Genomic DNA, 24,176 nt, shown 5'->3' on the forward strand with positions numbered 1-24,176 from the left:
AGATGATATATAGATGATAGATAGATGATAGATAATAGATAGATGATAGATAATAGATAGATAATAGATAGATGATATATAGACTAGATGGGTAATTATACACCCCAGACACAATATACATTACATTTTTTTAATCTTGTAAGTGCGCGAAATCTATTCCATCAATGCTGAGACGTTCCTTTACTGACATTTGAGCCCAGCATAATTATTTCCCCATTGTTATATATGTAAATGATAGAATGACTGACGTTTGATGACTGTGGGGGCAGGGGGCTGATAACGACTCTCTTCATTGCCTGCTTACAATGTGCCATGTTTAACACTTGTAACATAAACACAGTGCTGTGTACCTGCTCCTCTGGCTGCTGACTGTTTCCAGATGTCCCCTCCGCCTACATATACACTACATGCTCTCTGTTATTGTTAGCTGCTTGTGTTTGTGGGATCCGCAGGTTAGAACATTGTCGCCTTCTGTCCACAGAGATACCACGCAGATACAGTCAGGGAAATCAGTCAGATTCCTTCACCAAAGATGGCGGTACAACCACTGCAGAAAGTGCATGTGCAATACAAGGTGGCGGCACCTACAGAGCTCATTCCAGATTTATTCCTGCTCTCAGAGAATAGAAACATTCTTGTCTTCATTTTATGGCTTAGAATTAGTCCTGCGGAGGGTTTGTTACAATGTATCACTGTTAGTAAGCAGGCGGCTCTCTCATTAGCTCATCATAACACATCGACTACACTGATACACTGTAACAAGACAGGATGCTGCAAAGGATCTTAAGACCATGTTCACAGAGCAGATATTTTATTTTTGTTTTTTTATGTGGATTTTGGAGCAAAACAATTTCAGAATCTTCATAAGCCACCACCAGAGGGCGCTCACTGCATACAGGTTTATTATTGATTTCAATGGATACGCTGTATACAGTGAGCTCCCACTAGTGGTGGCTTCTAGAAACCAGAATTTTATCATAAAACCCTATTATTATGCAGGAGATCTGGAGCACAGTATAAAATGGATTTCTGACCATTACACAGGTATGAAAAAGTGTTACTGTAGAATTTTGCTGCACTTCGATTTACAGGTGTAGACATAAAATAGGTAAAAAGCAAATGTACAGATGAATATATAATAAATGACGTAAGAACAAATATAACTCCATAAAGGAAGAGTTAATAAACCATGGTGCGTCTAACTGAGCCTAAAGCCAAGAAGATTTAGTTTGGCAAAAGATAAAGCCAAAATAATTGTGATTTTAAAAATTTTAAATTGACTTTTAATCCCACCGTGTCCTATCAAGCTGGGCAGCAATCTTAGCTCTCAGGATGGAGCTAAACAGCTGCGGCACAGATGGCGGATGGACAGCAGCGTCCCGGGGCAGCGCCCGCAGGCTCGTCCCAGCCGGCTCTCTGCTGTGTGTAAGCACGGGACTAGAACTGTCTCTTTAAGGGCTTCATCCTCTTCACCCCGGCAAGTGCAAGAATAACGGTGAGAGGGGCTTGTGTCCAGGGAGCGGCGATGGCGGACTAGTGCTACGTCTGTACGGCGATTACAGTCAGAGACGTATCTAGGGTCTCTGGCACCCGGGGCAAGAATTCAGTTTGGCGTCCCCCCGGACATATGCGATTTGCACACTCAGTCATGTACCCACGAGCTCCTCTCCCTAATGCTCTCAATATGCAGTGAAAACCTCAGAGAAGCAGAAGAGAAGCTCGTTGTCACAGGACCACAAGTATGAAAATCACATGTGAGTGAAGTGTCCATGTGACGACTGCTGGAACCTGCAGAGCTGAATCCTGACATCGCAGCTTCTGAATTCTCACAACTGCACACTACTAGGATTCTCCCTTGCCGGTGGACAGTCATGTCAGCACAAGTATGTGATTTGGATACTTCTGACCACATTCCGACTAGACGTGCCCGGCCTCGCTCAGTTCATTTTCATTGACTGAGGCCACACGTCTAGTCAGCACGTGACCGCATGTATGTAAATCGCCAGCACGAGAGAATCCTGACAGCGTGCAGGGCGCACTGTGAGAAGTCAGAAGTCTGCAGTCACAAAGAATGACTGCAGACTCATCACAAACCTGGACATCTGGACCCTTTAATGCTCCTAACGTGAAATAAAAACGAGAGTTAGTCAGTATCACAAATAACATTTACATCCAGGTACCTTATAGATGACGTCGCCTCTGGAGTCATTCTCCTTTTCTTCATCTTCTCCAGACCCCACGATGAGTTTTCTCATCCACAGCCGTCTCTGCAGACTTCCATCTTCTCCGCTCTTTTGCAGAAAATCTCCACATGACGCCCTTAAAGATACAAGTGTCATTATAATGCTCCTGAATGAAAAATTGCCCCTCACTATATTGAAAACCACTTAATTGACAAATAAGCATGGTAAAAAAAGTTGTTTTTTTATATCATGAAAAATCATAAAATCATGCATTATGTTAAATACAAACACTGGAGAAAAGGATGATAAAAAGGTCTCAATTAATATAAAAATACCAATTTTTATTAATAAGAATAAAAGGCAAGGATATTAGGGGACAAGTCACACAGGAATTTTACACAAAGGGGTGCAAACAAAAAGCAACGCAGGGACCCAAAGCTGCTGCCAAAAAGATAATAAAGATTATAAATCAATAAATTGTATGCGTGGGCTACATTGGACTAAGCTAGTGCACAGCCCTCATATTCACAGTATATTTACCAAGCAATTGTCATAATCTGTAACCTAACACATACTACTAAGAAGCTGACATAATCACACATTAAGTGACAGTCAGATACCTTGCAGCAGTAATATGGCCGGTACATGCAAAGTCTGCAAAATAAAGAGTAACATACTATTACTGGTAAAGGCAAGGAGGCAGGTGCAGCTAGGTCCGTGCGCGTCTGCCCCAAGGCGCGTTTTGGACCTTCCTTCTTCGGGGGGCCTGAAGGACCCTCACTATATTGTCTGCACAAAATATGACCCCCACACTGTCTCTCTTATGGTACATGATCTTCACACTGACCTCTCCTTTCCATACCGGCCCCCTCTTCACACTGTCCTCTCATACTGTGTCCCCCTTATAGGGCCCAGTATTTATACTGTACTCTCTCATCACACTCCCACTCCTTGGTATACTGTCCCCTCCTGGCTGTGCCCTTACACTGTCCCCCATGCTACGCCCCCACTACTCAGTTTATATTCTGTGCCCACTCACTTTTCTCCCCCATACTGTCTCCTCACACTATTCCCCTCCCTCCTCATACTGTCTCCTCTCACATCCCTCCTGTTCACCATACTGTCTCCTCATATATTTACCCCTCACTTTCTATACTGCCTGCTCACCTGATTCCCCATACTGTGTCTGCACACATCACCCTCACTCCCCGTACTCTGTCCACATACATTTTTCACATCGCTACTCATACTGTGTCTACATACATTCCCCCGTTCGCTCCTCATACTGTCTGCACCCATCCCCCACACTGTTTCCTCAGATATGCCCCCCATTCTCCTGTACAGTTTCCTCATATATGCCCATTATTTTCCTCTACCCCACCCAATCATTGCTCTCTTCACCACCTCCATCTTTGCCTTCTCCACCACCACTATCATTACTTTCACCCCCACCACCTCCATCATTTCCTCCTTTGCCTTTTCCACCATATCCATCATTTTCTCTTCCCCCAGCATCCCCATCATTGCCCTTTCCACCGCCATCATCATTGTCCTTTCCGCCGCCATCACCATACTTGCCCATTCCACCACCTACATCATTTTTCTCCCCCTCCAATATCATCAGTGTGCTTTCCACCACCACCATCCTTGTTCATTCTACCACCGCCATCATTTCTTTCCCCTTCATTATTGCCCTTTCCACCAACTCCATGATTTCCTCCTCCCCACCATCATTGCATTCTCCCCCCACCGCCATCATTGCCTATTCCAATTTCCACCTCCATCATTGCCTCCCCCCACCCCGATCATTGCCCATTCTACCACCTCCATAATTTCTTTCCCCCACCCCATCAATGCCCATTCCACCTCCATCATTGCCCATTCCACCACATCCATCATTTCCTCCTCCCCCTCCATCCCAATTATTGCACTCTCCCTGTCAGCCCCATCATTGCCCTGGCCTCTCCTCCTTGTACACACACACAAAACCATTTACGTCTCTGCACATTCACCCGCAGCGCTATGCATGCACGCACAAACACACACACACATATTGCGTACAGTATAATGGCCACACCTAGTTACTCCTACACACGCAGCTGAGCTCCATACACACGCGGCTCTGCTCCGTACACCTCGTACACACGTGGCTCCGTACACCTCGTACAATCAATGGCCACACCTAGTTACTCCTACACACGCGGCTCCGCTCCATACACCTCGTACACACGCGGCTCCACTGCATACACCTCATACACACGCGGCTCCGCACACCTCGTACACACGCGGCTCTGCTCCGTACACCTCGTACACACGTGGCTCCGTACACCTCGTACACACGCGGCTCCGCTCCATACACCTCGTACACACGCGGCTCCGCTCCATACACCTCGTACACACGCGGCTCCGCACACCTCGTACACACGCGGCTCTGCTCCGTACACCTCGCACACACGTGGCTCCGTACACCTCGTACACACGCGGCTCCGCTCCATACACCTCGTACACACGCGGCTCCGCTCCATACACCTCATACACACGCGGCTCTGCTCCGTACACCTCGTACACACGCGGCTCCGCTCCATACACCTCGTACACACGCGGCTCCGCTCCATACACCTCGTACACACGCGGCTCCGTACACACGTGGCTCTGTACACACGCGGCTCTGCTCCGTACACGTCGTACACACGCGGCTCCGCTCCGTACACGTGCGGCTCCGCGTCATACACACGCGGCTCCGCTACGTACACCTCGTACACACGCGGCTCCGCTCCATACACCTCGTACACACGCGGCTCCGCTCCATACACCTCGTACACACGTGGCTCCGTACACCTCGTACACACGCGGCTCCGCTCCATACACCTCGTACACACGTGGCTCCGTACACCTCGTACACACGCGGCTCCGCTCCGTACACCTCGTACACACGCGGCTCCGCTCCGTACACCTCGTACACACGCGGCTCCGCTCCGTACACCTCGTACACACGCGGCTCCGCTCCGTACACCTCGTACACACGCGGCTCCGCTCCGTACACCTCGTACACACGCGGCTCCGCTCCGTACACCTCGTACACACGTGGCTCCATACACCTCGTACACACGCGGCTCCGCTCCATACACCTCGTACACACGCGGCTCCGCTCCATACACCTCGTACACACGCGGCTCCGCTCCGTACACACGCGGATCCGCTCCGTACACGTCGTACACACGCGGCTCCGCTCCGTACACACGCGGCTCCGCTCCGTACACGTCGTACACACGCGGCTCCGCTCCGTACACACGCGGCTCCGCATCGTACACACGCGGCTCCGCTCCGTACACACGCGGCTCCGCTCCGTACACCTCGTACACACGCGGCTCCGCTCCGTACACCTCGTACACATGCGGCTCCGCTCCGTACATCTCGTACACACGCGGCTCCGCTCCATACACCTCGTACACACGTGGCTCCGCTCCATACACCTCACACACACACGGCTCCGCTCCATACACCTTGCACACACCCAGTTCCGCTCCGTACACCTCATACACACCCAGTTCCACTCTGTATACCTCGTACACACACGGCTCCACTCCGTACACACCCAGCTCCGCTCCATACACCTTGCACACACGGCTCCGCTCTGTACACCTCGTACACACGGCTCTGCTACATCCACACAAACCACTCCTGACCCCACAGGAAAGCTTACCCTCCTCCAGCACCATGACAGCAAGCAGAGTCCTGCACTACACAGAGGCCCTTCATCATGTGACTCCTGACTCCTCCCCTCCTGTGACCTCATCACAGGTCCTGTGCGCACAGAGCAGCAGCAGCAACAGCTTTGGTGTGCAGCTCTCTGCGGTGGAGGGGCTCTGCTGTGGGGCAGTTACGCCGCTGGGATTCGACGTGCAGCACTTTCTCTGAGCCGGCTGTCAATTTGACAGCCGGCTCAGAGAACGGGACTATCAGTGTGGGGGCAGCAGAATGCTGCCAACGAGGAGCCTCTTTGGACCGCCGCATCATCAGGCGGCCCGCTGGCGCCCCCCTGTCGGCTGCGCCCGGGGCACAGACAGATAGATAATAGATAGATAGACAGATAGACAGTCAATTTTGGCTACTGATTACGAATATGAACCACGTTTTTGGCTATCACATCAGGATTTCGAGATATTTTCAATTTTTTAATGAAAATTACTCCTAATGTTTTATGATAAAAACACAAGATTTTCGATACTACATTTTGTATATTTTTAATCAAGGAATAACAAAGATTACAAAGTCTATGTACAGCAAATCTAATATACTTACAGAATTAAACTACAAAATATAAAACACACATATATATGGCACACAGATGAATGACACATGGCCGTTATTTGCACTTTCTCTTCTTGGCTGATCTGTGATGTACGGCTTCTGGGTTGTCTCTCATCCAGCCCCAGCAATAGTCGCCATCATATGTGAGTCCCACCGGCCTTGACAACGTTCTTCCATTGTTTTAATGTCCTGATGAAAACGGTCCCTTGTTCTTCGCTCACATCCCCAAGGTTCTCTGTGTAAATAGTGAATCTTGATCCTCATTCTACACCCAAGATTTCGCAGACTCATCAGTAGCTCTTCCAGTCTCTTCATAGTTGTCGGCTTTCTTATTCCCCAGAAAATTCTGCTCCACATTACAAAATGCATTCCAAGCTCTTTCTTCTGTCTCATTCATTGATGTGATAACATTTGGGTCTCTCATTTATTTGAGGTCCATCAAATATTCCAGCCTTTTTCTTCTCTTCACTAAGACCAGGAAAAGTTGAACATATATAGTTAAAGCATTCTCCACTGTGATTGAGAGCTTTGACGAACTGCTTCATCAATCCAAGCTTTATGTGTAAGGGAGGAAAGACAATGTCCTTCCTATCCATTAGAGGATCATGGATGACATTCTTATCGCCAGATGCCAAACTCTGTCGCTGAGGCCATTCAGTTTTCACCCAATGCTCTGCTGTAGCTCTACTGTCCAAGTAGCACAGAAAACAAGGGTGTTATCATAACAAATGGGAAATATGCATGTTCAAAGAAAGCAAAGATATTCTCACATTTATTGGGAGACTAAATAAAAAGTAAATTTACCTTAGTGAACCGTATAAACTGGCTCTTTTCATACACTACATACAGTATATTTATCATGGAATTCATGAAAATGGGCTATATACCTATAGCGCAAAAACGTGATGTGATAGAGAAATTATAAGATCAGATTTGAATTCAGCACCCTCAAATTAGTCTAAAACTGTTCTTAAAGTCCATGCCAGAAACATTTTTTTTTTGTAGACCAGTGTAATAGATAAATAGGTAGAAAATAGATAGATAATAGACAGATAGATGATAGATAATAGATCAATGATAGATAATAGAAGATAGATAATACATGATAGATAAAGAATGATAATAGATCGATATATAATAGACTAGATGGTGGCCTGATTCTAACGCATCGGGTATTCTAGAATATGTATGCGTAGTGTATAGCACAGCCCACGTAGTATATTGCAGAGCCCACGCAGTACATTGCGCAGCCCACGCAGTACATTGCGCAGCCCACATAGTACATTGCGCAGCCCACATAGTACATTGCCCAGCCCACGCAGTACATTGCGCAGCCCACGCAGTACATTGCGCAGCCCACATAGTACATTGCGCAGCCCACATAGTACATTGCCCAGCCCACACAGTACATTGCCCAGCCCACGCAGTACATTGCGCAGCCCACGCAATACATTGCGCAGCCCACATAGTACATTGCCCAGCCCACACAGTACATTGCGCAGCCCACGCAGTACATTGCGCAGCCCACATAGTACATTGCCCAGCCCACATAGTACATTGCGCAGCCCACATAGTATATTGCGAAGCCCACGTAGTACATTGCGCAGCCCACGTAGTACATTGCGCAGCCCACGTAGTATATTGCTCAGTCACGTAGTATATTGCCCAGCCCACGCAGTCTATAGCAATGTGGGCACCATAGCCCTGTTAAAAAAAAAAGAACTAAAATAAAAAATAGTGATATACTCACCCTCCGTTGGCCGCACGTCATCATCTCGCGAGACCGCAATGCATGGAGCGGTCACCGGCGCGACGCGAGGAGCGTCGGTAACCGCTTCGATCCGGGGGCCAACAAAGGGTGATTTATTATTTTTAACATTAAATCTTTTTACTATTAATGCTGCATAGTAACATTTTAGGCCACGCCTCTGACCACACCCATTCCACAACTAGTCACACCCATATCCACGTCCCAACCACACCCATTTAGCACTGCTGATCACACGGTTTCATATAGAATAATTCTAAACAAAAATAAATATGGCCACACAGTGCTTCATACTGTATACTGGCCACACATGATGCTCCATACTGTATAATGGCCACACATGATGCTCCATACTGTATAATGGCCACACAGTGCTTCATACTGTATAATGGCCACACATGATGCTCCATACTGTATAATGGCCACACATGATGCTCCATACTGTATAATGGCCACACATGAGGCTCCATACTGTATAATGGCCACACCGTGCTCCATACTGTATAATGGCCACACATGATGCTCAGTACTGTATAATGTCCCCCTCCCATCTTGTATGCATGGCTCATCTCCCTCCCATCCCATATGCATGGCTCATATTCCCCCCCACCTCATGTATGCATGGCTCATATTCCCCCCCACCTCATGTATGCATGGCTCATATCCCCCCTCCTGTTTGCATGGCTCATTTTCCCCCCCTCCTGTTTGCATGGCTCATATCCCCCCCCCCTCCCGTATGCATGGCTCATATCCCCCCTCCTGTTTGCATGGCTCATATTCCCCCCTCCCGTATGCATGGCTCATAATTCCCCACCTCCTGTATGCATGGCTCATAATTCCCCCCCACCTCCTGTATGCATGGCTCATATCCCCCCGTCTGCATGGCTCATATTCCCCCTCCTCCTGTATGCATGGCTCATAATTCCCCCCCGCCTCCTGTATGCATGACTCATATCCCCCCTGTATGCATGGCTCATATTCCCCCTCCTCCTGTATGCATGGCTCATAATTCCCCCCCACCTCCTGTATGCATGGCTCATATCCCCCTGTCTGCATGGCTCATATTCCCCCTCCTCCTGTATGCATGGCTCATAATTCCCCCCCCGACCTCCTGTATGCATGACTCATATCCCCCCTGTATGCATGGCTCATATTCCCCCTCTTCCTGTATGCATGGCTCATAATTCCCCCCCACCTCCTGTATGCATGACTCATATCCCCCCTGTATGCATGGCTCATATTCCCCCTCCTCCTGTATGCATGGCTCATAATTCCCCCCCACCTCTTGTATGCATGGCTCATATTCCCCAGTATGCATGGCTCATCTCTCCACCCCTCCACTCCTTCTCCCATCTTGCATGGCGCGGCTTACTGTCCTCCTTCATCCCCCCGTCCCTCATACTCACCTGTCCCACACCGCGCGGCCGCGCCGACATCCCTCTGGCTCTGTCCCGACTCCCGGCGCAGCACCTTCTTCCTGAGTGAGCGGTCACGTGGTACCGCTCATTAAGGTCATGAATATGGGCATATTCATGACCTTAATGAGCGGTACCACGTGACCGCTCACTCAGGACACGCTACAGACGCTGAGACCAGGTAACGCTGGAGCAGGGTGAGCTGTTATGTTTGCTAATGACAGGTGTTATGAAGGCAATCCAGAAACACAGTGTGCTTAGCGATCAGAGCGCACACAGTGATCTGACAAATACCCAAAAATACAAGAACGAGCTCTGAGACGTGGAAACTCTGTAGACTGCACACCTGATCCTATCCTAAACACAACTAAAAGCGGCTGTGGATTGCGCCTAACAACTACCTAGGCAACTCGGCACAGCCTAAGAAACTAGCTAGCCTGAAGATAGAAAAATAGGCCTGACTTGCCCCAGAGAAATTCCCCAAAGGAAAAGGCAGCCCCCCACATATAATGACTGTGAGTAAGATGAAAAGACAAAACGTAGGGATGAAATAGATTCAGCAAAGTGGGGCCCGATATTCTAGGACAGAGCGAGGACAGTAAAGCGAACTTTGCAGTCTACAAAAAACCCTAAAGCAAAACCACGCAAAGGGGGCAAAAAAAAAACCACCGTGCCGAACTAACGGCACGGCGGTACACCCTTTGCGTCTCAGAGCTTCCAGCAAAACAAAAGACAAGCTGGACAGAAAAAAAAACAACAAAAAAGCAAAAAGCACTTAGCTATACAGAGCAGCAGGTCACAGGAACAATCAGAAGAAGCTCAGATCCAACACTGGAACATTGACAAGGAGCAAGGATAGCAGCATCAGGCGGAGTTAAGTAATGAAGCAGTTAACGAGCTCACCAGAACACCTGAGGGAGGAAGCTCAGAAACTGCAGTACCACTTGTGACCACAGGAGTGAATTCAGCCACAGAATTCACAACAGTACCCCCCCCTTGAGGAGGGGTCACCGAACCCTCACCAGAGCCCTCAGGCCGACCAGGATGAGCCGCATGAAAGGCACGAACAAGATCGGAAGCATGAACATCAGAGGCAAAAACCCAGGATTTATCTTCCTGAGCATAACCCTTCCATTTAACCAGATACTGGAGTTTCCGTCTAGAAACACGAGAATCCAAAATCTTCTCCACAATATACTCCAATTCCCCCTCCACCAAAACCGGGGCAGGAGGCTCAACAGATGGAACCATAGGTGCCACGTATCTCCGCAACAACGACCTATGGAATACATTATGTATGGAAAAGGAGTCTGGGAGGGTCAAACGAAAAGACACAGGATTGAGAACCTCAGAAATCCTATACGGACCAATAAAACGAGGTTTAAATTTAGGAGAGGAAACCTTCATAGGAATATGACGAGAAGATAACCAAACCAGATCCCCAACACGAAGTCGGGGACCCACACGGCATCTGCGATTAGCAAAAAGTTGAGCTTTCTCCTGGGACAAGATCAAATTGTCCACTACCTGAGTCCAGATCTGCTGCAACCTATCCACCACAGAATCCACACCAGGACAGTCCGAAGACTCAACCTGTCCTGAAGAGAAACGAGGATGGAACCCAGAATTGCAAAAAAATGGAGAAACCAAGGTAGCCGAGCTGGCCCGATTATTAAAGGGCGAACTCAGCCAACGGCAAAAAGGACACCCAATCATCCTGGTCTGCAGAAACAAAACATCTCAGATATGTTTCCAAGGTCTGATTGGTTCGTTCGGTCTGGCCATTAGTCTGAGGATGGAAAGCCGAGGAAAAGGATAGGTCAATGCCCATCCTACCACAAAAGGCTCGCCAAAACCTTGAAACAAACTGGGAACCTCTGTCAGAAACAATATTCTCAGGAATGCCATGCAACCGAACCACATGCTGAAAGAACAAAGGTACCAAATCAGAGGAGGAAGGCAATTTAGCCAAGGGCACCAGATGGACCATTTTAGAAAAGCGATCACAGACCACCCAAATGACTGACATCTTTTGAGAAACGGGAAGGTCAGAAATGAAATCCATCGAAATATGTGTCCAAGGCCTCTTTGGGACCGGCAAGGGCAAAAGCAACCCGCTGGCACGAGAACAGCAGGGCTTAGCCCTAGCACAAATCCCACAGGACTGCACAAAAGTACGTACATCCCGTGACAGAGATGGCCACCAGAAGGATCTAGCCACTAACTCTCTGGTACCAAAGATTCCAGGATGACCAACCAACACCGAACAATGAAGTTCAGAGATAAGTTTATTAGTCCACCTATCAGGGACGAACAGTTTCTCTGCTGGACAACGATCAGGTTTATTCGCCTGAAATTTTTGCAGCACCCGCCGCAAATCAGGGGAGATAGCAGACACAATGACTCCTTCCTTGAGGATACCCGCTGGCTCAGATAAACCCGGAGAGTCGGGCACAAAACTCCTAGACAGAGCATCCGCCTTCACATTTTTAGAGCCCGGAAGGTACGAAATCACAAAGTCGAAGCGGGCAAAAAATAACGACCAACGGGCCTGTCTAGGATTCAAGCGCTTGGCAGACTCGAGATAAGTCAAGTTCTTATGATCAGTCAATACCACCACGCGATGCTTAGCTCCTTCAAGCCAATGACGCCACTCCTCGAATGCCCACTTCATGGCCAGCAACTCTCGATTGCCCACATCATAATTACGCTCAGCGGGCGAAAACTTCCTGGAAAAGAAAGCACATGGTTTCATCACTGAGCAATCAGAACCTCTCTGTGACAAAACCGCCCCTGCTCCAATCTCAGAAGCATCAACCTCGACCTGGAACGGAAGAGAAACATCTGGCTGACACAACACAGGGGCAGAACAAAAACGACGCTTCAACTCCTGAAAAGCTTCCACAGCAGCAGAAGACCAATTAACCAAATCAGCACCCTTCTTGGTCAAATCGGTCAATGGTTTGGCAATGCTAGAAAAATTACAGATGAAGCGACGATAATAATTAGCAAAGCCCAGGAACTTTTGCAGACTTTTCAGAGATGTCGGCTGAATCCAATCCTGGATGGCTTGGACCTTAACTGGATCCATCTCGATAGTAGAAGGGGTAAAGATGAACCCCAAAAATGAAACTTTCTGCACACCGAAGAGACACTTTGATCCCTTCACAAACAAAGAGTTAGCACGCAGGACCTGAAAAACCATTCTGACCTGCTTCACATGAGACTCCCAATCATCCGAGAAGATCAAAATGTCATCCAAGTAAACAATCAGGAATTTATCCAGATACTCACGGAAGATGTCATGCATAACAGACTGAAACACAGATGGAGCATTGGCAAGTCCGAACGGCATCACTAGATACTCAAAATGACCCTCGGGCGTATTGAATGCAGTTTTCCATTCATCTCCTTGCCTGATTCTCACCAGATTATACGCACCGCGAAGATCTATCTTAGTGAACCAACTAGCCCCCTTAATCCGAGCAAACAAGTCAGATAACAATGGCAAGGGATACTGAAATTTAACCGTGATCTTATTAAGAAGGCGGTAATCAATACACGGTCTCAGCGAACCATCCTTCTTGGCTACAAAGAAGAACCCTGCTCCCAGTGGTGATGACGATGGGCGAATATGTCCCTTCTCCAGGGATTCCTTCACATAACTGCGCATAGCGGCGTGTTCGGGCACGGATAAATTAAATAATCGACCTTTAGGGAATTTACTACCAGGAATCAAATTGATAGCACAATCACAATCCCTATGCGGAGGTAGAGCATCGGACTTGGGCTCTTCAAATACATCCTGATAATCAGACAAGAACTCTGGGACCTCAGAAGGGGTGGATGACGAAATCGACAAAAATGGAACATCACCATCAGGGCCGGTTCCAGGTTTTTGAGGGCCCCGGGCGAAAGAGTCTCAGTGGGCCCCCCCTTTAACACATACCCCGATTCATGATCGCATATAAACACAGCCATGTAGTATATAACACTGCCCACGTAGTATATAGCAGCCCATGTAGTATATAGCAGCCCACGTAGCATATAGCAGCCCATGTAGTATATAGCAGCGCAGCCCACGTAGTATATAGCAGCGCAGTCCACGTAGTATATAGCAGCGCAGCCCATGTAGTATATAGCAGCGCAGCCCACGTAGTATATAGCAGCGCAGCCCACGTAGTATATAGCAGCGCAGCCCACGTAGTATATAGCAGCGCAGCCCACGTAGTATATAGCAGCGCAGCCCACATAGCATATAGCAGCGCAGCCCACGTAGTATATAGCAGCGCAGCCCACGTAGTATATAGCAGCGCCACTCACTCAGGCACTGGTAGGACTTGGAGCTCCTCCTGAATCTGCCTCGTAACTTCAGCAGCACGGCAGCCAGCCAGGGGCGGAGATCAGAGCAGAGAAGTGCTCTCTCCGCCCACAAACAATGTCACACTGGCTGCCTTCTCTTAACCCCTATGTGTGCGTGCCTGGCTGCACTGACTGAGTGAGAAGATGCTTGTGTCAGAGCTGGCACATAGGGGTTAAGAGAACGCAGCCAGTGTGACTTTGTGGGCGGAGAGAGCATGTTCTCTGCTCTCCCAGCTGTATCTATGACAGCGTGAGTGGGCCCCCCTCTCTCCCCAGGGCCCCGGCATTTGCCCGGTGTGCCGGGTGCTGACGCCGGCCCTGATCACCATGTACCCCCTGACAACCCCAGCTGGATACCGACATGGAATTCCAATCCAATACTGGATTATGGGTTTGTAGCCATGGCAACCCCAACACGACCACATCATGCAGATTATGCAACACCAGAAAGCGAATAACTTCCTGATGTGCAGGAGCCATGCACATGGTCAGCTGGGCCCAGTATTGAGGTTTATTCTTGGCCAAAGGTGTAGCATCAATTCCAATCAATGGAATAGGACACCGCAAAGGCTCCAAGAAAAACCCACAACGTTTAGCATAATCCAAATCCATCAGATTCAGGGCAGCGCCCGAATCCACAAACGCCATGACAGAAAACGACGACAAAGAGCATATCAAGGTAATGGACAGAAGGAATTTGGACTGTACAGTACCAATGACGGCAGACCTAGCGGACCGCTTAGTGCGCTTAGGACAATCAGAAATAGCATGAGTGGAATCACCACAGTAGAAACACAGACCATTCAGACGTCTGTATTCCTGCCGTTCAACTCTAGTCATAGTCCTATCGCACTGCATAGGCTCAGGTTTAACCTCAGGCAGTACCGCCAAATGGTGCACAGATTTACGCTCGCGCAAGCGTCGACCGATCTGAATGGCCAAAGACAAAGACTCATTCAAACCAGCAGGCATAGGAAATCCCACCATGACATCCTTAAGAGCCTCAGAGAGACCCTTTCTGAACAAAGCTGCCAGCGCAGATTCATTCCACTGAGTGAGTACTGACCATTTCCTAAATTTCTGACAATATACTTCTATATCATCCTGACCCTGGCACAAAGCCAGCAAATTTTTCTCAGCCTGATCCACTGAATTAGGCTCATCGTACAGCAATCCGAGCGCCAGGAAAAACGCATCGACACTACTCAATGCAGGGTCTCCTGGCGCAAGAGAAAATGCCCAGTCTTGAGGGTCGCCGCGCAAAAAAGAAATAATAATCAAAACCTGTTGAATAGGATTACCAGAAGAATGAGGTTTCAAGGCCAGAAATAGCTTACAATTATTTTTGAAACTTAGAAACTTAGTTCTATCTCCAAAAAACAAATCAGGAATAGGAATTCTTGGTTCTAACATAGATTTCTGATCAATAGTATCTTGAATTTTTTGTACATTTATAACGATATTATCCATTGAAGAGCACAGACCCTGAATATCCATGTCCACACCTGTGTCCAGAATCACCCAAATGTCTAGGGGAAAAAAATAAAAAAAATGAACACAGAGCAGAAAAAAAAAAAAAAATGATGTCAGAACTTTTTCTTTCCCTCTATTAAGAATCATTAGTTGGCTCCTTGTACTGTTATGTTTGCTAATGACAGGTGTTATGAAGGCAATCCAGAAACACAGTGTGCTTAGCGATCAGAGCGCACACAGTGATCTGACAAATACCCAAAAATACAAGAACGAGCTCTGAGACGTGGAAACTCTGTAGACTGCACACCTGATCCTATCCTAAACACAACTAAAAGCGGCTGTGGATTGCGCCTAACAACTACCTAGGCAACTCGGCACAGCCTAAGAAACTAGCTAGCCTGAAGATAGAAAAATAGGCCTGACTTGCCCCAGAGAAATTCCCCAAAGGAAAAGGCAGCCCCCCACATATAATGACTGTGAGTAAGATGAAAAGACAAAACGTAGGGATGAAATAGATTCAGCAAAGTGGGGCCCGATATTCTAGGACAGAGCGAGGACAGTAAAGCGAACTTTGCAGTCTACAAAAAACCCTAAAGCAAAACCACGCAAAGGGGGCAAAAAAAAAACCACCGTGCCGAACTAACGGCACGGCGGTACACCCTTTGCGTCTCAGAGCTTCCAGCAAAACAAAAGACAAGCTGGACAGAAAAAAAAGCAACAAAAAAGCAAAAAGCACTTAGCTATACAGAGCAGCAGGTCACAGGAACAATCAGAAGAAGCTCAGATCCAACACTGGAACATTGACAAGGAGCAAGGATAGCAGCATCAGGCGGAGTTAAGTAATGAAGCAGTTAACGAGCTCACCAGAACACCTGAGGGAGGAAGCTCAGAAACTGCAGTACCACTTGTGACCACAGGAGTGAATTCAGCCACAGAATTCACAACAGTGAGCATCGTCTTCAAGGAGGGTGGGTGGGAGGCAGGCGGGCAGGCAGGCAGGGGGGGGGGGGGGGTTTGGGCGAGCAGGGGGTGGGGGAGGTCGGTCGGGAGGTGACCCAGGACTTAAAAAAAAACAAAAAAAATAACCTTGCTCAGGTGCTGCCCCCCCGCATCGTCCCAACCCTAGGCACATGCCCTCAAGTGCCTAGTGGCAAGTACGGCCCTGCCTGCCGGGGGCTTCATGGCTGAGGAGCTGCATGTGGCCGTACATCACCAAGCACAATGCCGAACATCGGATAGAGTGGTGTAAAGCCGCTACCAGTGGACTCTGGAAGAGACGTGCAGTGACAGATCGCACTTCTATATCTGCGTCTGATGGAGGAGTCTGGGTTTGGTGATTCCAGGAAGACGTTACCCCCTGACTGCATTGTGCCCTCTGTATAGATTATGGAGGATAATGCTAGGGGCTGTTATCAGGGGAGGCCTCTTAAAACGATATGGAAGGGCCATTTGTCTAATGTGCATGGCGGCTTAATGTGAATGTTTTAGTGATATAGATGAAGGCAGCGTGGACGCATCTTACGGAGCAGAGCTGTTGTTGTGCAGATATTTCCCATGTGATAAGTGAATCCTCCTGCTTCATCCTCCCTCTGCCTGGGACCTGGTACAGATAAGGAACAAGTAATCTCCTGCATTCCTTCCAATGGAATTCAGATCTGGAGCCAAGGAACCTGGCAGAGGAGAGGAGCAGAGGAGAGGAGATGTTATCAGTCCCATCACTCAGAGGAGAGGAGCAGCTGAGAGGAGCAGAGGAGAGACCTTATCAGTCCCATCACTCAGAGGAGAGACCTTATCAGTCCCATCACTCAGAGGAGAGAATACCTTATCAGTCCCATCACTCAGAGGAGAAGAGGAGAGGAGACCTTACCAGTCCCATCACTCAGAGGAGAAGAGGAGAGGAGACCTTACCAGTCCCATCACTCAGAGGAGAGGAGAAAAGGAGAGGAGACCTTATCAGTCCCATCACTCAGAGGAGAGGAGAAGAGGAGAGGAGACCTTACCAGTCCCATAACTCAGAGGAGAGGAGAAGAGAAGAGGAGACCTTACCAGTCCCATCACTCAGAGGAGAGGAGCAGCGGAGAGGAGCAGAGGAGAGACCTTATCAGTCCCATCACTCAGAGGAGAGACCTTATCAGTCCCATCACTCAGAGGAGAAGAGGAGAGGATACCTTACCAGTCCCATCACTCAGAGGAGAGGAGAAAAGGAGAGGAGACCTTATCAGTCCCATAACTCAGAGGAGAGGAGAAGAGGAGAGGAGACCTTACCAGTCCCATCACTCAGAGGAGAAGAGGAGAGGAGACCTTACCAGTCCCATCACTCAGAGGAGAGGAGAAAAGGAGAGGAGACCTTATCAGTCCCATCACTCAGAGGAGAGGAGAAGAGGAGAGGAGACCTTACCAGTCCCATAACTCAGAGGAGAGGAGAAGAGGAGAGGAGACCTTACCAGTCCCATCACTCAGAGGAGAGGAGCAGCGGAGAGGAGCAGAGGAGAGACCTTATCAGTCCCATCACTCAGAGGAGAGACCTTATCAGTCCCATCACTCAGAGGAGAAGAGGAGAGGATACCTTACCAGTCCCATCACTCAGAGGAGAGGAAAAAAGGAGAGGAGACCTTATCAGTCCCATAACTCAGAGGAGAGGAGAAGAGGAGAGGAGACCTTACCAGTCCCATCACTCAGAGGAGAGGAGCAGCGGAGAGGAGCAGAGGAGAGACCTTATCAGTCTCATCACTCAGAGGAGAGGAGAAGAGGAGAGGAGACCTTACCAGTCCCATCACTCAGAGGAGAGGAGCAGCGGAGAGGAGCAGAGGAGAGACCTTATCAGTCCCATCACTCAGAGGAGAGGAGAAGAGGAGAGGAGACCTTACCAGTCCCATCACTCAGAGGAGAGGAGCAGCGGAGAGGAGCAGAGGAGAGACCTTATCAGTCCCATCACTCAGAGGAGAAGAGGAGAGGAGACCTTACCAGTCCCATCACTCAGAGGAGAGGAGAAAAGGAGAGGAGACCTTATCAGTCCCATAACTCAGAGGAGAGGAGAAGAGGAGAGGAGACCTTACCAGTCCCATCACTCAGAGGAGAGGAGAAAAGGAGAGGAGACCTTATCAGTCCCATCACTCAGAGGAGAGGAGCAGCGGAGAGGAGCAGAGGAGAGACCTTATCAGTCCCATCATTCAGAGGAGAGGAGCAGCAGAGAGGAGCAGAGGAGAGACCTTATCAGTCCCATCACTCAGAGGAGAGAATACCTTATCAGTCCCATCAGTCAGAGGAGAGGAGAGAATACCTTACCAGTCCCATCACTCAGAGGAGAGGAGAAGAGGAGAGGAGACCTTATGAGTCCCATCACTCAGAGGAGAAGCAGCAGAGAGGAGAGACCTTATCAGTCCCATCACTCAGAGGAGAGGAGCAGCGGAGAGGAGCAGAGGAGAGACCTCATCAGTCCCATCACTCAGAGGAGAGAATACCTTATTAGTCCCATCACTCAGAGGAGAGGAGAAGAGGAGAGGAGACCTTATGAGTCCCATCACTCAGAGGAGAAGCAGCAGAGAGGAAAGACCTTATCAGTCCCATCACTCAGAGGAGAGAATACCTTGTCAGTCCCATCACTCAGAGAGGAGCAGCAGAGAGGAGCAGAGGAGAGACCTTATGAGTCCCATCACTCAGAGGAGAAGAGGAGACCTTATCAGTCCCATCACTCAGAGGAGAGAATACCTTATTAGTCCCATCACTCAGAGGAGAAGCAGCAGAGAGGAGAGACCTTATCAGTCCCATCACTCAGAGGAGAGAATACCTTGTCAGTCCCATCACTCAGAGAGGAGCAGCAGAGAGGAGCAGAGGAGAGACCTTATGAGTCCCATCACTCAGAGGAGAAGAGGAGACCTTATCAGTCCCATCACTCAGAGGAGAGAATACCTTATCAGTCTCATCACTCAGAGGAGGAGCAGCAGAGAGGAGAGACCTTATCAGTCCCATCATTCAGAGGAGAGGAGCAGCAGAGAGGAGCAGAGGAGAGACCTTATTAGTCCCATCACTCAGAGGAGAGAATACCTTATCAGTCCCATCACTCAGAGGAGAGGAGAGAATACCTTACCAGTCCCATCACTCAGAGGAGAGGAGAAGAGGAGAGGAGACCTTATGAATCCCATCACTCAGAGGAGAAGCAGCAGAGAGGAGAGACCTTATCAGTCCCATCACTCAGAGGAGAGGAGCAGCGGAGAGGAGCAGAGGAGAGACCTTATCAGTCCCATCACTCAGAGGAGAGAATACCTTATTAGTCCCATCACTCAGAGGAGAAGCAGCAGAGAGGAGAGACCTTATCAGTCCCATCACTCAGAGGAGAGGAGCAGCGGAGAGGAGCAGAGGAGAGACCTTATCAGTCCCATCACTCAGAGGAGAGAATACCTTTTCAGTCCCATCACTCAGAGAGGAGCAGCAGAGAGGAGCAGAGGAGAGACCTTATGAGTCCCATCACTCAGAGGAGAAGAGGAGACCTTATCAGTCCCATCACTCAGAGGAGAGAATACCTTATCAGTCCCATCACTCAGAGGAGGAGCAGCAGAGAGGAGAGACCTTATCAGTCCCATCACTCAGAGGAGAGGAGCAGCGGAGAGGAGCAGAGGAGAGACCTTATGAGTCCCATCACTCAGAGGAGAGGAGCAGCGGAGATGAGCAGAGGAGAGACCTTATCAGTCCCATCACTCAGAGGAGAGGAGCAGCGGAGAGGAGCAGAGGAGAGACCTTATCAGTCCCATCACTCAGAGGAGAGGAGCAGCGGAGAGGAGCAGAGGAGAGACCTTATCAGTCCCATCACTCAGAGGAGAGGAGCAGCGGAGATGAGCAAAGGAGAGACCTTATCAGTCCCATCACTCAGAGGAGAGGAGCAGAGGAGAGGAGACCTTATCAGTCCCATCACTCAGAGGAGAGGTGCAGAGGAGAGGAGCAGCGGACAGGAGACCTTATCAGTCCTGTCACTGAGAGGAGACGGTGGCCATCAGGTCTCCAGACTTATAGAAAACACTTGGATTGATATCTATCAAGAATAAGACGATCTTCCTATAGAATCGCCTGATCGTGCGGCGTACACCTGCAGCACACACACCAAACAAAACGCTTAGCAAACACCGACAATAGGATCCAACACCAGATTTCACAACACAACCTGAAAACATTGTGAAATACAGCCCTTACACCTGATGGGTCTGGTGTACTTACTATGACAAAGCCACATCAGAAAAGCTACAGTTGGACTCCTACAATGCTCATTTTAATAGCAGGCAAGTAAACTTGAAAAAAAGGACTCTTCGGCCTTTCTGACATGTATGGTCACAGTAAGCACACCAGTATCATCAGGTCTCAGATGTATTCTTGGGGTCACGCCCTGATCACAATCTGCACTAGGACCAGCATATTGTTTGTGCCCCATAATGCACCTGGGCGCAGTAGTCGGATCTAAGTGATGCGGATCTAAGCGCCACTGATCCCATAGAGCAGCCGCGGCCCCTTTAACCTTCGTCCGGCTGACTAGGTACAATTATAACTATTCTGTTTTAAAATTGCAATACATTTTTTCGAAAAGCCGTAGATGGCTGAAATTTCGTGACATCTCTGCAGTTTTGGTCCAGAATATATTGGCCAAATATCACAGTGGAGGTATATATGAAGGTACAATTGTACCTCTGCAGCCTGTCAACGTAAAATTATGCAGCCTGACGAAGGTTAAATGCGCGGTGCGGGCGATCAGCGACTGTTGTAACTTGTGTCAGGTTCTCCTCCAGTCTCATCCATCTGCGTCAGTGACAGATCTATCAGGAGATCTCGGCCGGGAGCCTCAGGCCCCGATTATGTGGGGAGACGGCGCAGGTGGGGGATGATCACAGGTGTTTGGCAGCTTGTCAGCCGGGTGTCAACGTCTCCTGCAAATTCCTAAGAAGATGGCAAGACAGACAGTGAGCGGAGTCCTGAGTGCTGGAATATGGGGGGGTCTGCCCCCTATTATATCACCACACAGCTGGCAGCAGCCATGGAAAGATACTAGAGCACCAAGGGCAAAATAGGCAAAATGCCCCCTCTTCAGGGGCGGACATATCATTGGGGCCCGAGAGGTCAGGGGGCCACATCCACCTCCAAAGCAGGAGGAATTATGCATTATGAGGAGTGATTGGGCTGCACAGGGGCCCCACACTGTCCTGCAAAGGGGCCCTACACCGTCCTGCACGGGGGCCCCACACTGTCCTGCACGGGGGCCCCACACTGTCCTGCACGGGGGCCCCACACTGTCCTGCAAAGGGGCCCTACACCGTCCTGCACGGGGGCCCCACACCGTCCTGCACGGGGGCCCCACACTGTCCTGCACGGGGGCCCCACACCGTCCTGCACGGGGGCCCCACACCGTCCTGCACGGGGGCCCCACACCGTCCTGAACGGGGGCCCCACACCGTCCTGCACAGGGCCCCTACGCTGTCCTGCACAGGGCCCCTACGCTGTCCTGCACAGGGGCCCTACGCTGTCCTGCACAGGGGCCCCACGCTGTCCTGCACAGGGGCCCCACACTGTCCTGCACAGGGGCCCCACACTGTCCTGCACAGGGGCCCCACACTGTCCTGCACAGGGCCCCACACTGTCCTGCACAGGGGCCCCACACTGTCCTGCACAGGGGCCTATACTGTCCTGCACAGGGCCCCTACGCTGTCCTGCACAGGGGCCCCACACTGTCCTGCACAGGGCCCCACACTGTCCTGCACAGGGGCCCTATACTGTCCTGCACAGGGCCCCTACGCTGTCCTGCACAGGGCCCCTACGCTGTCCTGCACAGGGCCCTTACACTGTCCTGCACAGGGGCCCCACACTGTCCTGCACAGGGGCCCCACACTGTCCTGCACAGGGGTCCCACACTGTCCTGCACAGGGCCCCTACGCTGTCCTGCACAGGGGCCCCACACTGTCCTGCACAGGGGCCCCACACTGTCCTGCACAGGGGCCCCAAACTGTCCTGCACAGGGGCCCTACACTGTCCTGCACAGGGGCCCCACACTGTCCTGCACAGGGCCCCTACACTGTCCTGCACAGGGGCCCTACACTGTCCTGCACAGGGGCCCTACACTGTCCTGCACAGGGGCCCCACACTGTCCTGCACAGGGGCCCCACACTGTCCTACACAGGGGCCCACACTGTCCTGCACAGGGGCCCACACTGTCCTGCACAGGGCCCCTACGCTGTCCTGCACAGGGCCCCTACGCTGTCCTGCACAGGGCCCTTACACTGTCCTGCACAGGGTCCCTACACTGTCCTGCACAGATGCCCTACACTGTCCTGAACGGGGGCCCTACACTGTCCTGAACGGGGGCCCTACACTGTCCTGCACAGGGCCCCTACACTGTCCTGCACAGGGGCCCTACACTGTCCTGCACAGGGGCCCTACACTGTCCTGCACAGGGGCCCCACACTGTCCTGCACAGGGGCCCCACACTGTCCTGCACAGGGGCCCTACACTGTCCTGCACAGGGGCCTTTCCTGCTTGTGTCCGCCAGTGCCCGTATTACTGCGAGGCCACAGTCCCCCGATAACAGCTCAATGCCGCAGTGCCCACCATAGCTGTGAAGGAGTCACTGTACAGGGAGGGCACAATGGAGGCACACTGGCCAACCCTCCCGAAACACCTGGAAGGGTCCAGTAAAAAGGGGAAACAGAAGAGATGTCAAATCCCCTCATGTTGCAGAAGCCCCCAGAAAGGAGCACTCCCTAAATCTTTTCCGTGCGTGATGCCAAGAAGCTGCACCGCCGACAGCCATGAGCCCTGATGTGCAGGAGGGGGCATAAAACAAGCTATGGTCTGCAAAAAAGCAAGACAGGGTCTGTAAGGATACATGTCACCAGCCTCAGTCCTGGTGTAAAGACTGAGTGTGAACAGGGCCACAGTCTGCAAAGGAAGCACAGTCAGGGGCCAGGGCACGTTAAGAGACAGCCAGGGAAAAAAATGTGTTCTACTAATTCTGGTGAAGCATCGCCCTTCCTAGAATCTCAGAGGGTGAATTTCTAAAATATGTCAGGTACAAATTTCGTGTGTCCCCAGTGCAGTTTTCTTTGGTCAATGTATTTCTCCTCCAGTGATCCGCAGGGGAGAGGATCCACAGGGGGGGAAGATCCGCAGGGAGAGAATCCGCAGGGGAGAGGATCAGTAGAGGAGAGAATCCACAAGGGAGAGGATCCGCAGGGGAGAGGATCTGCAGTGGGACGATCCGCAGGGGGACGATCCGCAGGGGAGAGGATCTGCAAAGGATGTGGGACTAAACAGATTTTGCACTGGGGCTGCACTAAGTGTAAAATGGCAGGGGTGTGGACCTGGGGGTCCCGCATATTGTCTGTCATATGACCCGATTTTAGAGCTGATAACTGGGGTGCACTGCTCATAGGACGGGTTGCACCACGTAGGCCCCTTTATACCGTCCTCCATGTTGGCTGCTGTAGTTGCACTTATTGGTTTATCTCTGGTAGAGGGTCTCCTCCTCCAGCTCAGCCCCGGACCTCCAAAACTGAAGGTCGGAAGTTTTAAGGAAAGCTATATCCAATGCTCAGGGGGATCGGGCCCGGGCGCGGATTGTTTTGCTGCTACCAATATTACTGGCGGCGTTGGCACCGGCCTCGGCTGCCTGCCCCGACACATCCAACAACA

The 24,176-nt window shown here is 50.3% G+C and overlaps 1 protein-coding gene across 1 annotated transcript; it reads left to right on the forward strand.

The window, feature by feature from the left end:
* The first annotated feature begins 17,212 nt into the window (after positions 1–17,212).
* On the forward strand, positions 17,213–19,228 carry LOC138652267 (trichohyalin-like). Its single transcript, XM_069743035.1, has one exon. The coding sequence runs from the start codon at positions 17,213–17,215 to the stop codon at positions 19,226–19,228; it is 2,016 nt and encodes a 671-aa protein (XP_069599136.1).
* Positions 19,229–24,176: the final 4,948 nt, after the last annotated feature.

This window comes from Ranitomeya imitator, chromosome 10, assembly GCF_032444005.1.
Source record: "Ranitomeya imitator isolate aRanImi1 chromosome 10, aRanImi1.pri, whole genome shotgun sequence".
NCBI lineage: Eukaryota > Metazoa > Chordata > Amphibia > Anura > Dendrobatidae > Ranitomeya > Ranitomeya imitator.